Raw genomic sequence first — 18,625 nt, forward strand, 5'->3', positions numbered from 1 at the left:
GTCCCCCTTTTGAGTACATACATGGGCTTTGTAAAAGGGAAAAAAGAAGTAATATTAAAACTCATGTATTATCCCACCATGGCAAGACGAAAGCATGGAGCAAGTGAGGAAGGGATTAAAAGAAAGAGGATGGCTCTCATTTACGGATGCTTGGAAATATCAAAGAAATTGAGAAATTTTCTGGAGATTATGTCTCAATAGTTTGAAGGACGAAATCCCTTCAAGCTGAAAATCTTGATGCCATTGAAAGATATGGTCTTGAGATTCAACATGGTAGCAGTTTGAAAAAAAGCAGCTCGAAAAAGCGGATCCGAAAAAGCAGTCGAAAAAGCAATCGGAAAAGCAAAACAGAAGGGGCAGCATTGAAAGAAATTATTATAGCCATCTACAACCAGGTTCCTTTGTTAATATTGTTTTTTAGGGTGTTATAAGTTTCAGCTGTAAGTGTGCATTACACCAGCATTATCATTTTGAAATCCATGTAAATGCCAAAGTCTTGGCCATATTTCATGAGCATTGTATTAGAAAATTTCATTGCAAATTAATAAGATAATAGTTGCTGGTGTCATTTAAGCAATACAATATCATTATTTATCAGCTAGTTAGTTTGCATACCAACTGTTTGTAAAAATGCCAGTTGGCTGTAGGTGTTCATTTCTCATGCTTAGATCATATATATGCATTGAATATTGTCAAAATTAGTAGCATACTCATTTTAGGCCATTGTGTAGTCCATTTGGAGTCTTCTAGCATAAGAATCTCATTGATGCAAATTGAAAAAAAAGTCATTTTAAGCCAGCTGAAAAACTATCAGTCATACGTCCCTTGCATGTGAATTGTTTGATGAAATTTCCTTGAGCTTTCATCAGCATTTTTTGAGAGCAGATTTGAGGAGGGCCATTACAGGTTAATATCACAAGAGGTGATATCTTTCCACATATGCATGTAGCCATTGTGGTCAATCATCACAATAAGATGAAGGAACTTGCAAATGTTAAGATGGATTCCTCCCTAGCTAAGAGGGAGTATAGATTTCTAGTGTCGAGAGGATAGTTCAATGGTAAGGCAATTAACAGTTTCAAGTGATGTATTCTATCACTTGAGCCATAAATGTTAAATATGCCATTATGAAAATCGAAGGTCAAACTTTACAATAATATAAAGCATTCTCTAGATTCACGACTAATGAATGAGACTAAGTGATGGAAGACTAATTGTCTTGAGTCAGCCCATGGGAGTAGCTATGGTGGTCATTACTACATGACTCTAATGTGGAATAGGAATCCTCCCTAGCTAAGAGGGGGTGTTGATATTATTGTATTTAAAGTTGGAATCCATAGGTCGGCATAGGTATCACAAAGATGTGTTACATCCCAAATTTTTGCCTAATATAAATTAATCTCATAGCCATTTAGAATTCATGTGAAGTCGATTGATAAATTTGTTAAAATACTTGATCATGTGAAATGGAATTATGGTTGTTTGTTATTATTTAATGAGACATGATAGTTAATCATTATGCTTAAAATTGAAAGTGATTATTTGATATTTTGAAAAATTATGGAAACTGAAAATGATTATTATGGAAATTGAAAATGATTATGTGATATTTTGAAATTTATGTCAATATGTTATTACTTTGGGATCCTTCTTTTTGCAGAAGCGGGACAAAGGGGGTAAGTATTGCCAAAATGGGAGTTAGGACCAAATCCACTAAAGGATCGTCAGGTATAAAATCTAACTACCTTGACCAAGCATGAAATAGCTAGACAAGCAAGAATGTACAAAGGACAACCATGAGCTGACCAGTTGAAATTATATCAATAAATTATATAAAGAAAAGATCACCTTAATAAAGTGGTTGATCTCAGAATATCTTGCAATTCTATCATGTCTTAATATAATAATACCATGGCTATACTCATGCTTGTATGGGTATAAAATATGTACGTATGTATATACATGTATGTGTAATCTCTAATAAAACGTATACATATATATAAGGCTACACATACAAGCATAAAGGAGTGATATCATTATATTAACGAGTATGAAACATTAGTATTGCTATCCTTGTTATTTTGGACCTTGGCAATAGCTTTTTATTATTTTGCCTTAAGCAGCCATCTTTCATACTTCTTCCTTTTTCCGTCAAGCCTTATAATTTTGGAATGATTTTTATTTATTTATTTGAAACGATGGCCTTGCTAAACACCTTGCCACCTCAGACTTCTTGCATAACTAAGCATACATTTGGTGAGCCTTTACATTCTACACTCACCCCTGGCGATGGAAATTCATTCTTATTTTTCTCACATTTCGGGTCTGCAGTTCCATCATTTGAACACTATGAATCCTATATTCTTCCACAGCTACTGTTTTTAATCCAAAGCTAGTGTTTATTCATTTCCATCAATTGCACTATGTGAGCCCGGTTTATTGGCTAGCCTACTAGCATCCATCTACAGGACAAAGCCATTGCTAATATTATTGCACGGGAGTGAAGACCATATTCAGCCTTGATGGATTGCAGACAGTGCTCGAGTCAAGCTTTACGATTTTCAGATCATGATTTTTACTTTGTTTATATTTGAGCTCATTCAAAATTCTATCAATAGATTGTTTATCAAATGAAGGCATTGATATATTTTTTATCCAGAATTTGAAATGATTCACAGCCTGTGTATATCTTCTTTTATTTTTCCTCTGTGTCAATATAAGAAAGTGCCATCATGTTGATGGAAAGGATATTTTCATAATGACACAAGTATGATTGTGCATTTTTAATTAATCTCTGCCAAAGAGTGTTAGCTCATACCAGGGTATTGTCAATATCAGTGTTACGAGACTCTGACTCGTCTCTGACTCGGAAAGGTCAAAATCCGACTCGGACTCGGACTCGGCGACCGGACTCGGCAAGGACTCGGAAAATATAAAAACTCATGAAATCCAAAGATTTTTAAGGATTTTAAGATTGTTTCTTGCATCTTTTAGTCAATTAACATCAAATACACAATAATTGATATAAATACAACCTACTTAATACACATACACAATTTTGCATAGATCACATAAGTATAAAAGCGAATTTTTGAAGGAAAAAAACTGAATAACCACAATATAAAATTATAAAGTAATAAATATAGTGTCACTCCAACATCAAAGACTCAAATGTTTACAACATTCATAGATTACAAAATCCATGGTATCAAATTCAAAGGTTCAAAACATATATCAAAATAACAACTAGAGCCATCCTCTATGTACTCCTACGAGTGCGCCTAAGATAAGTCATGGAAGACTCTAGAGCCATCCTCTCTGCCTGTGTCTGAGGCTGACCCTGAACCTCCTCCTCATCCTCATCATCATCATCCTCCTCACACACATAATCCTCGTCATCAGCCTGGGATCCATCACTCCTAGCCTCAGGGTCCACTCTGTCTCCTCGTGCTCTAGCCTCCTCAACTACCATCGCTACTACCTCAGCCCCTTGATCCACCTGATCTACCCACTCCACATCTTCATCACTAAAGACAGAATCATCCACCTCTATGTTCCACTATGCATGAGGATCAACATTCTCTAATACAATCGGGGTTGTATCGGTGCCAAAGATCTGTCTATGGCGAAGGCGAAGGTTGTGGTGAACAAAGACAAGATCATTTAATTTTTGCACTGCCAATCTATTGCACTTCTTTGAGTGTATGTACTCAAAAAGACTCCAATTACGTTCGCATCCTGATGCACTAGATGGCTGGCTCAAGATGCGAATCGCAATCCTCTGTAAATTTGGCACCTTTGTGCCAAACATCTCCCACCATGCATCTGAAACAAGAAATTTTTGAATCATATCAATAACTTTGAATTTATCAAATTAAGATGTTAATAGAATTACTATTAGAAATTAGGATGAAGAATCAAAGATTTTTAGTGTTTACTAGGCATCAATGCTGTCCTATTTTTTTTGCACAACTCTCGTGCAAATAAGTCCCCTTGAGCTTTCTTAAATAGCTCAATCTCACGGACTATATCTGTGCTAACTGCTGAATTAGGTGACATTCTCTTTATAACATCGTAGAGGCCGCTCCACACCTCATCATCAGCCTTGAAATGTGGGCTGAACTGGTATGCTGGATTAAGGAAGTAGGTCGCTGCATGTATAGGCCTGTGAAGTAGATTGTGCCATCGTCTATCAATGACATCCCATATAGGCCCATGCCTATCTCGATTCTCTGCAAAAAAAGTGTGAATGGCCTCCTTCACCCTATCCATGCCCTCATAAATGTAGCCCCTTGAGGGCTTCTCTCCATCAGCTATTCATAGGAGAACAATAAGCGGCTTTACAAACTGCAATCATTATGAAAGTTGGAAGAGAAATAATCAGCTTTAAGTTTTTTCTTTAAAAAATGAACAATAGTTTATAACATAATTTCATAAACAAAATAAAGTTGAAATGAGGACAAAAAGGAAAATTACCATCACAATATCAGCAATAGGTGTCCAAAAAGAGGGCTCGTCAAAAATATGATCAGTTGCAGCAATCCTTGCAGTGATCTTTGCATATGAGGATGCAAGCCACTCCTCACTAACAAACATACGTCTCAAACCTCCGTTTGAATCAAGCAAGGATTTCAATGTGAGTAAGTTGATTGCAAATCTAGTGACCCTTGGACGAGACAACTCCCTTTGCTCATTGTGTTTCCTCATGAGGTTGAGGACCCATGTATGATTATATATGAATTTGCATACACTCCTTCCTCGCTCTATAACTGTTTTGATCCAAGGGAATTTACCAAGATCCTCTAACATGAGTTCAATGCAATGAGCGACACATGGGTTCCAAAATAGGTGAACGTGTCTCTCCATAAGAAGCTTTCCTGCAACAACATAATTTGTTGCATTATCAGTAACTATTTGCACCACATTCTCTTCACCTACATCCTTTATCACTTCATCCATTATCCCACAAAGATATTCAGCATTCTTTGTTTTTCCCGAGGCATCAATGGATTTCAAAAAAACCGTGGCACCTAAAGAAAAAGAAACCAATTAGTATAATGATTAATGATGAATCATAATTTATAAACTTAATCATTTAAGTACAAGTTCTACTTCTAAATTTTTAATGTCTAAGACTCTAAGTACAATTACAGTTTACCTAATGAGGAGACAAGAAAGTTGAAGAGTGTTCTACTCCTTCTATCAGTCCAACCATCAGTCATGATGGTGCAACCTTTCTTCTTTCACACCTCACGCTGCTCCGTGATTTCAAGTTGTACATCAGCCACCCTTTGGTTCAAAATAGGGCCTCCTAGCTCTTTAGCACTAGGGGCTTTGAACCTCGGACCACAAACAGCAATAGCATCGATTCCAATTTGCCAATAAGGGGACCTAAAACAAATAGAATAATATTTAAAGTTAAACAAATTAGTATATTATAAATAAATTTGAAAATAAAATACAAATTAAAATAAACAAAATTAAACATATTATTGAAAGTTGAAAGTTGAAAGTTGAAACTTGTAACTTTGAAAGCAAGAGAAGACTTAAATTTAAATTTACATAAATAATTACTTTGCTGCATTGAATGAAATGTTGTTGTAGATGAAGAAGCCCCCCAGTGCCAATTTTGCATAATCATGTTTATCCTTTTTCCAACCCATGCCCTCAACCGATGGTTGTGAACCTGGAGCCGTGCGTGGAGCAAACATGGAATCAAGTGTCGATTTTTGCTTACGAATGCGAGGCACAATGGTCACACTCGTAGAAGCAGTGGTATCTGTAGGTGGAGTAGGGGATAATGGAGAGAGGAAACTAGAAGACTCCTATTGGGCTCTGGCTAGTTGTGCCATTTCTTCATGTTGCTTCTTTTTCAATTCTTTTTGCTCCATTTTTTCCTCTAGAAGAGTTTGCATGTCTCGCATAACATTTTGAGGTACATCTTTGCATTTTTTAGCATCACGTCTAGGTATATTTGCTAGGTGATACTTCAATCTATTTATTCCTCCCCCATTATATACCACACCACAATGCTAACATGTAACAACTCCCTTTTTGTTCCCCAGGATGGCATGTTTCCAAGCCCTATCCCTTGCTATTGCACTCGGGTCTACATTAGGGTTAAATAAAGGCCTCTTTCCACTTTCCTCACCTTGCTGTTGAGACATTATATCAAATTTCAATAAGTTACTGTTCGCTGTCAGCCTGCTGCAATATGAATGTAAAAAAAATGAGAAGTAAAAAAATAGTAGACTAGTAGTAGAGAGTAGAGACCAAACAAATTTAAACAAAATGAGAAGTGAAAATACTTTAAAAATATGAATGTAAAAGTTTAAAACATAGTATAAGACAACACAAAGAAATGCAACAACAACTTGTAGCTTACCTCTTCAAATTTGCACAAACAATGGAAATCCAAGTTTGTAGAAACCTCCTCCAAATGCTCCCTCAAGCTCCTCTCAATGCTTTAATGCAAGCTAGAAAGATGCGCAAACCATTAGCAATCAATACGGGAGAGCAAACCGATTTGTTGATTTCTCTCTCGAAACCCCAATATTCTTCTCTAACTCTTTCCTCTCTCTTGTGAGCACAAGCAAATGGTGGAATGACCTTTTTAGGTCAATAACATGTTATACAAACCAAAAAAATTGAATTAAACAAAGCATTTTATGTTTTCTTTGCCTTTTTACTTGTTACCCGCCGATGAGAGTCCTGGCATCGAGACTCGCCGAGTCAAGCGAGTCCATGGACTCGCCGAGTCAGACTGGACTTGGATACGACTCGACAGAGTCCGAGTCAAGAGGCAATTTGCCTCAGAAAGGTGGACTTTGCCTCTGACTCACCGAGTCTGAGGCTGACTCGGCGAGTCCCGTTACACTGGTCAATATACTTCTGAGATGAGTGCAAACTTGTATGATATTGGAAACAATCTAGAAAGAATTATATTTCTCATTTGTAACGCCATAGGCCAAATTTGGGCATACTGAGATGGCGATATTATTATTCAATAACAAATTTCACATATGGAACCACCTAGGAATTCATCCATGAGGACCACGATGGTCGAGATGAAAGGTGAGAATGGAGATACCCCTGCATGGAAAAGTAAGCATAAATCAGTAACAATAATCATATCTAAATAACTATGTCAGCTCATGGTAGTCCATTGTATAATTCTTGTTGTCAAGTCGAGCGGTGGTTGATCGAGCTTATATATTGCCCACTTAAATCCTTGGCCAAGGTAGGTTAGTGGCATGACAATTGTTGTGATCACTAGAGCTCAAAGTGTTCGCAATTAGAAGATAGGTTGATAGAGGGTGTTCACAGCCTCGTTAGTTGACTAGCCGACAATCCAAGATGCTCAGTGGCAGGACAATGGTGCCCCAGGCCTAATCCCAAGGTAAGGAGGGCCTTTATCGGTAGAGATTGCGTGGGGATACTTAAGGGTCCGTAGATGGGAGGTTAAGCCCATGGCAATGCTACTCCTCTCTTCCAGATGCCAAGGCTTGCACAACACAAGGACGTTATCTACATTTTCTCGGGTACTTATTTCATGTTTTTGCATTTTATTTGATATATTTAGTCAAGTATTTAAATTTTGTTATTTCTATATATTAGATATCAAGATTCAGTTATGTTGATTAACCGTGAGATGGAAATGCAATAGATGTGGTAGTTTTAACTATATTTCATGTGAACCTAGATTAGGAATGTTAGTTTATTTTTTCCAATTATAATTAAGTTTGTATATCCCCTTCTAGTGAATGTGTAAAGTACCTAATATAACTGACACTCCCTTCATTCGGTTATGATTATAATGGCTTTACATTTAATTAATGGTTTAATTGGCTGTTGGAATTTAGCATGTTACAAGGTGCGATTATGTCTATATTATTACGAGATAACATAATTACACTATTGTGTGATAATATAATTATATTATCTAATTATAATATTATAATTATTTATGATATGATGTAATTATATTATTACGTGACAATATTATATTACAATTATACTGTATAATTATTATACTATATGATAATAAAATTATTATATTATATTACTAAAATAATAAATGGGGCCACATGTAAAGAGTGGTAACCCTTGGTGAAATGGCACCTCTTCATATATACGAGACATGTTAACTCATTCAATGAAGATAACAACAATGATTATATAAAATATACATGCAGATCAATATATGAATGTGTAAAGTACCTAATATAATTGACACTCCCTTCATTCAGTTATGATTATAATGGCTTTACATTTAATTAATGGTTTAATTGGCTGTTGGAATTTAGCATGTTACAAGGTGCGATTATGTCTATATTATTACAAGATAACATAATTATACTATTGTGTGATAATATAATTATATTATCTAATTATAATATTATAATTATTTATGATATGATATAATTATATTATTACATGACAATATTGTATTACAATTATACTGTATAATTATTATACTATATGATAATAAAATTATTATATTATATTACTAAAATAATAAATGGGGCCACATGTAAAGAGTGGTAACCCTTGGTAAAATGGCACCTCTTCATATATACGAGACGTGTTAACTTATTCAATGAAGATAACAACAATGATTAAATTAAAAAAATATGCAGATCAATATATGAGATTTGCTTGTGCTTAATTGAGCATTGCAATTTCAACAACAAAATTTGACTTAGACAACATTTTCAGGATCCACTTTCGAAATACACAATATAAAGATGCTAGCAATAAATTGTGTAGCCTTCACCTACCCATCACAATCCACGACTTTCGAAATACCACCCCTTTACAACCCCACACAATCATATCAATTCACAACCTATTTCTCGCATCCTTCCATCCATTTAAAATGGACACCCACATTTCTTTCAATCACTAATGGGAACCAACAATGATTCCAAATGTTAACCTCCTTTGACAGTAAGGTGTTCCACACCTACTCATAAACTAGGTTCATGTATCCTTTTGAAGCTTCATTTATTTCTCTCGATATATCTTGCCAATCGATTGATCAAAGAACATAAAAGGAAAAAACATTTGTATAAAGGAACAATTTGATTGGCAATATATCTCGAATAATATTTATATACCCCCTCTAATGATGTAGAGAATCCAACACCTAACTAAAATATCCAAAGGGGCTCGCTTGGCCCAATCTGATCAATAAAAGACCTATAATTTATCAACACTTTTCCTTATAGGGGATTCACAATACATCAAGACACCTTGGTTATGCATACCTTTGGTCTGATCTAATATGCACTCAATGATAGCAAACTCTCGTGTCTTTATGGCTATCATTTCCCTGATTCAATGACACATACTTGACTCTGTACCACCATTGGATACCTGAACCAACTCCTTGGAACATGTCCCCACCAAACTGCTCTGTTATTACCCCAAAACACACATTTACATTTAACATATCCCTTTGTATCTAGACCCTATCAATCCATCCCCATGGATGCCATATCCTTCCACACACTTACAGTCCCCTGCATACTCCAAACATGTTTCTCATGACCTTCATAGGTCCCTTGACTATACTAAACTGATTTTAGACGAAAAGCATGAAATCAGACACCTTACGGTCAAACTGTGACAGTGCAACCTTTGAGACAGTCACCATTTTGGACATTAGAATGCTCACATTGCCTTCCTAGTACTTGAGGGTATCAGACACCATAATTTCAGACCTGTCTCAACCCTAAGAACCATTGCCAATGATCCTAAATGCATATCAGATGTGAGAAATCAGTTTTGCTGTTAAACTGAGACTCTGACAGCAAAATAATAACAACAAGAATGGATTCTCGTGCAAATTTTTGCGTGAACTCTCTGCAAGCATTTTGAACATCAGGGGTATGGTGTACACTGTATACATTGCATCTTCCCAATTTGGGAATTTATCAACCATAAAACAGAATGTTTATATACTATATTCTGTCTCTGGATACCCTGTAGAGGGTCTAATCCCAAATTACAAAAAGTTGAATATCTCCTTCAATATGCAATGGATTTGAATGAAACCAAGTCTAGGATTTAGAGGAGTTGATGCCAAATCTCCATCTCTCACATGACATCCACCATGGCTACTCTCAAAGGGTGAAACAAGGGGTTTCATTTCAAATTTCGACATTAAAAAGGGCTTACACCTCAATCTTCTCTCGCAGAATGCATTAACAACGGCTTGCACCTCAAACTTCTCTCGCAAGAAAGAGTGCAAATACAAGGTTTTCACCTCATATTTCCCCTTCCAAAAGAAAAATGCATTATAGCACATAATAGGAACAACTGAATGTTGAGACTCACTCTAGCAGGGGCAGCATTCTCACTTCCTTGATTATCAATGTTTGACCAAACAAGGATCTTTTGCAGTCACACTACTACAGATGCTTGTTGATCCTCTGAAAAGGACTTGGCACTCTCCAAGCACTTGCATCACCCTTTTGAACTCCTCATTCAAAGATTGCATGCAAAGCCTGCCTGAGAGAAATGATTTTCAACACATTACTCCAAATCTTTTGACATACTAAAGTTTAGAACCGTCCTCCTTGACCTCATTCCGAATATCCTCTACTGAAGCTATCAGTGTCCAATATAGATGGACTGTACAAGGTTGTTCTCTGCAACACTGCAACCCCTTTAGCTGGCATATTTACTTCTTTGCAGAACTCCCTCTGAATGTCACATCCTCCTTTTAGAAGTAGCTGAATGCAATGATAGAGATTTCATTGTTTAGTCTCTTCACAAATCCTTTAATCAAGGCTGACCCAACATTATCAACTTAGACGCATGACTGCAAGTTAAGTCTTCATGAATGATCAATACTTCAGCTGGATGTTTAAACTCTTGCTTGTGTGATTTTAGAGAATTAATGCATCATACTTTAGCTCCTTGAGGCATCCTGCAACCAAGAGAGATTAATAATAGTTCGTAGAATAAAACTATCTTGTGGAGAAATATACAGGCCAATGCTAAAAGAATTGCTGTATAACCATACTAAAGAAGAACTACAATAGATTCATAAACATTATTCAGCGTACAAAATACTTAGCTCTTAATTGTCTATGATTAGAGATGGTATTAGCTTCCCTTTTAATCAAGGAATAGAAATTCATGCTTCTACAAAATTTGAAGACTTGATCAAAATCGTGAAGGAACACGAACAGATCAGCAACAAAAATCTAGAAACTGAGTCTCTAAGGTTCACACAATATCCTCAAAACTCACTCAATAGATAAAGTCAAAAACAACAGACTACAGATGATTGAACAACAATATGAACAGGCTAAGATCATTCGTGATCTCGTTTATTCCATGTGAATTGGAATATTAAAATCATTACATCTTGCTTTAATTTAAGGAACTTTTAGAATAAGAATCCTTCTTTATTGACATCAACGTTTTCAGCAGCAGCTTGATGTTTGGGTCTTGTTAACAATCTCTAGCAAAGCAACCATACTCGTCACATCTGAAACGTACAAGTATAGAAAGATCCTTCCTCTTCTTCTGTTCAGGGGCTGTATCAGAATCCCCATCTCTATTTCTCTTGAAATTTCCTTTTCTCTATTCACTTCCTTTCTTTTTAGATGTATGAGCAGAAGAATGTGATCATCTTCATGGTGAGATTTCCACCCATTTCATCTCGAATGCAATTAGCTCTCATGCGACTAAATTTGGGTAGTTTGTCTCTTCCATTAATCCCTTAGGTGAAAGATTACTAAGAATGAGGAAGGCCATTCATGGTCAACATAACCAAACCTTTGTCCCTAATTGACTCTCCAATAGCATTTAGCTTATCCATTAATTCTATAATCTTCATAAAAAAAGATACAGCAAGCTCTCCTTTAGTCGCCTTAATATGTAGAAGTTGACTTCTCAAAGCTAGATCTCTACTAGTGTTGTTGAATTCATACATGTTCTTCAGCATATCAGACATTTCTTTAGCTGAATTCAACTTTGATACAATAAGTACCAGATGATCCTTAGTAGACTCAGTCAATATCTTTCATGTCATGATGTTGTTCTTCCTTCATTGAGCATTCTCAGTGTTATCTATTGGCTTGGCTACATTGGTAGTCACATAGTTGAGAAGATCATTTTCTTCAAGAGCAATGAGGACCCTGAATTTCATGGCGTAAAGTTGGATGCACCATCCAACCTGTCTTGAACTTTAAGTCCATTCACTATTGTTGGAAGCTAAAACAAGCAAACTAAAAATAGAGCAAGGAATAGTTTGCAGCTAAAAAATTCTTATTCTGGATCATTTCCTTAGACCTGCTCTGCTACCATGTTATGTTTGCGAACCAGAATAAATGAAATGCAATATTTAGAAATACAAAAACAAAAAAGACCAAACCACACGAAGTTATCTGAAAAAACCCTCCACTTGAGGCTGAAAAACCCAGCCCACAAAATATTGATCCTTTATTGAATAAAAATAATGCCTCACTAGCTAGGACAAATGAATGTCCTCTTCCCATAGTCTATGATCACACAACAGACATTTACAGAGAAAGAAGTGCTCTATAGTATAATGACATCACTTTTGTGAGTCACTCAAATCACCCACAAGAATCTTCCACACGAGGATTACAAATAAAGAGATAAGAATCTCTAGCAATTCAGAAAGACTAATGTAGATTTTCTGCATGCATGGAAAGCAATGAATTCTGCTATCACGAATATCAGACTGAATTATTTCATACAAATATCACACACAGCCAATACTCTGTTGAATCACACACACCACTTATTACAAAAGATATATGAGTTCTTCATACCCAGAAAACTAAAAACTGCTCACGCAGAGATTACAAAAATTCTGAGAACAATCCAACAAAATAGACTCTCTCATAGACCCATACAATTGCATTCAACCAAAATATATGAGTTCTTCATACACAGAAAACTAAAAACTGCTCACACAAAGATCACAAAAATTCTGAGAACAATCCAACATAATAGACTCTCTCATAGACCCATACAATTGCATTCAACCAAAAATATAATGAATGTGTCCTAAGTCATCTTTCTTTTCCATTAGTTCAATTCATGAGAATTCCACCGTACTGAACAGACACATTGTGGAAAATTAAGAGATGGTTGTCGCGCAGGATATACTCTTTAATGAGTTTACAATATCATACCTTGAACCATTATCGATTTATAATCAACCACTGTCAACCAAAAAAAAAAAACTTAATCATGCAAGCCACTTAAGACACGGTGAGACACGATGACATGTCATCTAACGTCAGCAGATAGGAAGGTGAACATGAAGACAAAATATCTATAAAAGAAATTTGTAGATAGAACAGCTCGACCATGATTTAAGAAGACACACGATGATTCTGGCTAAGCGGTAACAATAACTGAAGGATGTCATTTAACTTCTGATAGAATACATAGCCTCCCTCACAGGGTAAACTTTAAGAAAGCCACCTCCAAAAAAAGATATAAAATATTGGCGAATATTTCATTATTTTGAAAAAACAAAATTATTTATATTGGCGAAACTCTCAATTTTTCATTCTAAATATGATTAATTTTGGCGATTATTTTTAAATCATAATTTTTTTTGTATAAAATATTGACGAATCTCAATAATAATAGGAAGTTCATTAATCACCATGGAATATTACAAATCAAAATTGAACATTTTTTTACCTTGTGGAATGTTATGAGAATCGTTACATATACTTTAAATCAATAGTGAATAATAAATATTGGTGATATATCCCTAAATTAACTAATAATTATGATAATTATTGGTCAGTTCAATTTAATTTCTCCAATAATATATTATATTTAGGTTACTCAAATCTATTCATGTAACGAATATTGTGGCGAATATTTGAGTTTAAATTTTTCAATAAAATAAATTATTGAGCGATTTTAATTATTCTAGAATTGAATTTTATAAAACTATGGCGAGTTAGGTTGTATCAAATCTTAAATTATTAGCCAAAATACTAGCCAAAAAATTCTAAAATTAGCCAATTTACGAATATTAGCCACTAAATTATACCCTACCTCCCTCAATTTGATCATAAATAGAATACAATATCTTGGAAGAAATGAATCAGATTTCTAGAATACAATAACAGAGAATCATACAAGTGAAGAAACCAAATGCTGATCAACACAAGAATGAAGAATTTCTCTCGCTGCTATCAGAACTATAACATATGATTTTGTAGACATTAAAAAATGGTCCACACCTACGGCCCCCTCTTTTTTAACATGACTTTATATTGTGATATTTTCCTCTATGTCATAAACCATTGATTTTTGTCCCAAATTTACATTATTTTCTAATCAATTTGACATTTTGATCATGTCCAATCATGTCATTTTTTGTCATAATCATCGATCAATCCATTCTTGGAGTAAATAACTATTAAGCTATCCCCTATTCCCAAGTCTTAAGCTTAATAAATTTATTTATTTATTTATCCCTCTTCTAAAGATCTCACAAATAATTAATTCAATCTTTAATTAATTGACCAATTTTTCATTTATGGAATTTTTATTATTCCTAAATCCTAATTTTCCATTTTGTGGGAATAAATGAAATTTTCAATTCAAAAATTCGCTCCTTTCACCAAATGGAATTGTATCCCTTAATTTGTGCTTCACTTCCTCTTCTCTAGCCACAACTTCCTCTTTTTTAGCCTCCACCTTCCCTTTTTCTTTTGTTATAAATTGTCATAGTTTGTGACAAAATTCGCTCCTTTCACCAAATGGAATTGTATCCCTTAATTTGTGCTTCACTTCCTCTTCTCTAGCCACAACTTCCTCTTTTTTAGCCTCCACCTTCCCTTTTTCTTTTGTTATAAATTGTCATAGTTTGTGCTTCACTTCCTTTTCTCTAGCCACAACTTCCTCTTTTTTAGCCTCCACCTTCCCTTTTTCTTTTGTTATAAATTGTCATAGTTTGTTATTCCTAAATCCTAATTTTCCATTTTGTGGGAATAAATGAAATTTTCAATTCAAAAATTCGCTCCTTTCACCAAATGGAATTGTATCCCTTAATTTGTGCTTTACTTCCTCTTCTCTAGCCACAACTTCCTCTTTTTTAGCCTCCACCTTCCCTTTTTCTTTTGTTATAAATTGTCATAGTTTGTGACAACTTTCCTTTTCTCTTTTGTCACAAATTATCATTGTTTGTCGTACAGGTAGAGACATCAACACATACAAACAATGAACATGAATAGCAGAATAATATTAGCAATAGTAGATGAATGATGCTTTACAATGATAAGACAGGCTATAAATACTACCGCCGAACCTTCCCGAAGGAGTCCGTCAGCCACAATATTACATCCGCTACAAACTATTTACCCGTCGGCTACAAAATAGAAAACACCGCCGGAACCATCCAGTCGGCTAACACCATCCCCCCCAAAAAAACAGTCGTCTCCTGACGACTAACAAAATTAAGAGACAACTTATAGACCACAGAAGAAATACTAGAGAGAAGGGGGCGTCCCAGAAGTGTGCTACTGGCGACGTAACTCGTACACCTGCTCTTTCCTGATGCGGAGATCTGTCTGAATCTGAGAATTAACTTCGACTGCCTCCTTTAAAAGAAGCGCCGCATCCATGGCCTGCGTCCTAGCTAACTGCATCTCGTGCTCAACCGCATCCTTATCTCGAACCGCTGCCTCCGTACCTTGCTTAGCCACGTCCCTCTCTTGCACCGTTGCTGCCAAATCTGCCAGTAGTGCTGCCCGCTCTACGGCCCATGCTGCCTGCTGGTCGGCCAAGTTGGCGGCTAGCTTCTGTCTAGCCTCAGTCTCAGCTGCTAATGATCTCTCTGTTGTAACCCTGTCCGCCTCCGCACGCCGAGGACCGTAGTAAACATCTTTGTATAGTCCCACAATCTCATGTGCCAGCTTCATCATAGGGGTGTCACTGGGTCCCAACTCCGGCTCAGTGGCCCAATCTACCAACATCTCAACTATCTCCGTCGCCAGCCAGCCCCTGTCTACAAAGCAAGTCTGAAATCGCCGAGGACAAATCCCACGGATATATGCTCTGATCAAGTGCCACTCCCTCCGCCGAGTCAGGGCCTGAATTGCCACATCGTGTCCCTTCTTCAATGCAGACTTCATAGTCCTGAGGTAATCCCGGCACCTGTCCTCATCCGACCCATAGTCCTTGGCGAAGGCCTCCAATGACCATTTTGCATCACTGTTCTCCTCCTCATCAGCAAGAGCCATGCCCCCATCCGGTGTCGCCTTCTCTGCTGTTGGCGCAACCACGGCATGTGGCATTCCCTCCTCCTGAAGCTGAGGCTCTGGTACCGCTGGCGATGTTCCTGAACGCCTAGGAGACTGAATGGATGGACCCCGCTTGGTAGGAGTGAGTTGGAACTGCTGCCTCAAAAACTCATTAGCTCTATCCATCACCTCCGGTTGGTCAAACTGCGCAAGCTCCATGTTCGCCTCTGGTACTGGCTGGGCTGACTCGGCCTCTGCTAAAAAGGATGATGAAACGGTGACCACTGTATCACAATCAATGACCTCCAACCGAACCTGCGGCTCAGACTATGGCAGTGGCAACTGTGCTCTCGGTGGGACTGCGACGGTGACATCTGCTGGTACAAATGGAATCACCTCCACTACAACCGTTGGCAATGACTCGGCAACTGTCCGTGGGACAACATCCGTCATTGCCTGTGGGACCACCTCCGTCACTGTCCGTGGGACATCTGCCTCCACTGGAGGAGTCATAAGGACCGGGGCACGACGTTGACCAAACACCGGAATGACTGTCGAAAAGGTAGTCAAGTGTGCCGAAGTTGACAGCTGAGGAGGGGTAAAGAACGTGGGCCCACTACCCGCTGCCTCACCATCAACTTCCGCCGAAGTGCTCACCTCTCCACGGACTCAGCCTCGTCACTCATCAAAGTGCCCTCTCGTCCGCTATCTATCTCTCCGGAAGCAGCCAATCCGCAGAGTACTTTCTTGTGACCTGATGCTGATCCTCCGGTATCTAAGTGTCGCCAGTAGAATAAGGGAGGCTCCCCGTCTGCCAACTTGCCCCTTAGAGGAGCCTCAAAGCCATCCATTGGAATTTGGCTAGCTGCAGCCTCTAGAAACAACCCAATGGCATGGTGCGGCATAAAAAATGTTCGTGTTGAAGCGTCATGAATTCCTCCATCCTGTCGGCAAGCACTAAGGCCCAATCATATACCACTCCCTGCATGATACCATTCATAAACACAATCTGCGGCAATGCGATATCTGAGGCCCGGGTGGCACCTGTCAACCTGCTCTTGATGACGTCCATGATACAATGCCAATGACCCTCCCGAATAAAGTCTCTGCGAAGCCCTCTGCACTTTGTCCCCTGAATCACTGTCTCCCTCTCCACGGGTGTAAGGTAGAGCACACTAGATCTATCCAATGCTCCTTCCGTTCCCGTGACAGTTTATGATTCTTGATTTCCACTTTCCTCCCATCGAGGCCAGGGATGCCGAAAACCCTAGTGAAATCCCTAGGTTTAAAAAATACTGTCATCTGATGCTACTTGTACAGGAATGTACTCGTTCTGCTCTGAGCGCTATATGTCTTTATCATAGTGCGCAATACTAATTCAAACAACCAGATAGAAAAGATGGGAAGCTGAATAGCCCAATGTACCTGTGCCCTTATCAAAATCTATTTAATTTGGTCTACCTCAGGGGTCTCCTGCCACCACTTCCGACATTCGCTTCCACTAAGACTCTCAAACTGGACGGTGAGATAAGTGAGTTCCTCCTTGGTCTTCTGTTCCTTGCTACTGGAACCGGAAGGGCCTGCAACTCGAATTCCCAATGCCAAAATTCTTGAATTCTTTTCCATGTTAGCTGCCAACTGACTCTTCCACGGCTTCCGCTTGCCTGCCGATTCCATATGAAGGTGACCTCTTATTTGTTATTTCTTATATAGTTCCGCTTACTCCCGTGGCAACCCAATGAAATTTTGCGGAAGACTACCTGTCCAATCCCCTGCAGGCCGAGAGGAAAAGAAATATGCGCAAAGTGTATTTCGAGTCTCCGGCAAGGAATCTCGTCTGGAGGAGAATGTGAACTCCACAATTTTATTGCTGTTGTGATGAATGCACAAAATCTCCCTGCGTTGTCACAAAACCGCCCTAAACATGCACTGCATTCTTCTTTTTACTTCTATAGGATGAGAACATGAGCATGGACCAAACCTTACACAGCTATTCAATATCCTTGAAAACAGTACAAAAAATGCTCACTCTAGTGTAGAATCTTGATGCCGTCATCGCCGACTCGATCTTTGAACAACGCATTAGACAAATATATCCAAATGATGTAGATGGCCATTTTCTGTAGTCGTGAACTATTAAATCCATCCAAATATTGCAGAGTTTCAATAAAACTTATATAATTAAATGTTGCGGGCCTTCAAGTTCACCAAAGGTTGAGGCATTTCTTTCAAACTTGTGTAATCTGTACCTTTTAAAACAAAATTCCTTTCATTCCGTTGAGCTTGTACTAGCGATGGATTTAGGAACGTCAAGCAGTGCACTCATGCAATCTTAGGCGGAGTTCTTGTCGGCGAAGACTGCCCGC

At 37.6% G+C, this 18,625-nt stretch overlaps 2 protein-coding genes across 2 annotated transcripts in view; both read right to left on the minus strand.

The window, feature by feature from the left end:
• Positions 1-18,625, minus strand: part of LOC149532734 (scarecrow-like transcription factor 11 (SCL11)) — a 97,365-nt gene that overhangs the window by 13,319 nt on the left and 65,421 nt on the right. The gene's annotated exons all lie outside the window — the stretch shown is intronic.
• On the minus strand, positions 3,089-4,309 carry LOC149532735 (uncharacterized). Its single transcript, XM_089806857.1, has 2 exons — positions 3,939-4,309; positions 3,089-3,825 (listed from the first exon to the last, which is right to left on the minus strand). Exons 1-2 carry the CDS (start codon positions 4,270-4,272, stop codon positions 3,560-3,562), a joined length of 600 nt encoding a protein of 199 aa, XP_089662983.1. The 5' UTR covers positions 4,273-4,309; the 3' UTR covers positions 3,089-3,559.

This window comes from Cupressus sempervirens, chromosome 10 (assembly GCF_028749045.1).
Source record: "Cupressus sempervirens isolate cs-2001-9-10 chromosome 10, ASM2874904v1, whole genome shotgun sequence".
NCBI lineage: Eukaryota > Viridiplantae > Streptophyta > Pinopsida > Cupressales > Cupressaceae > Cupressus > Cupressus sempervirens.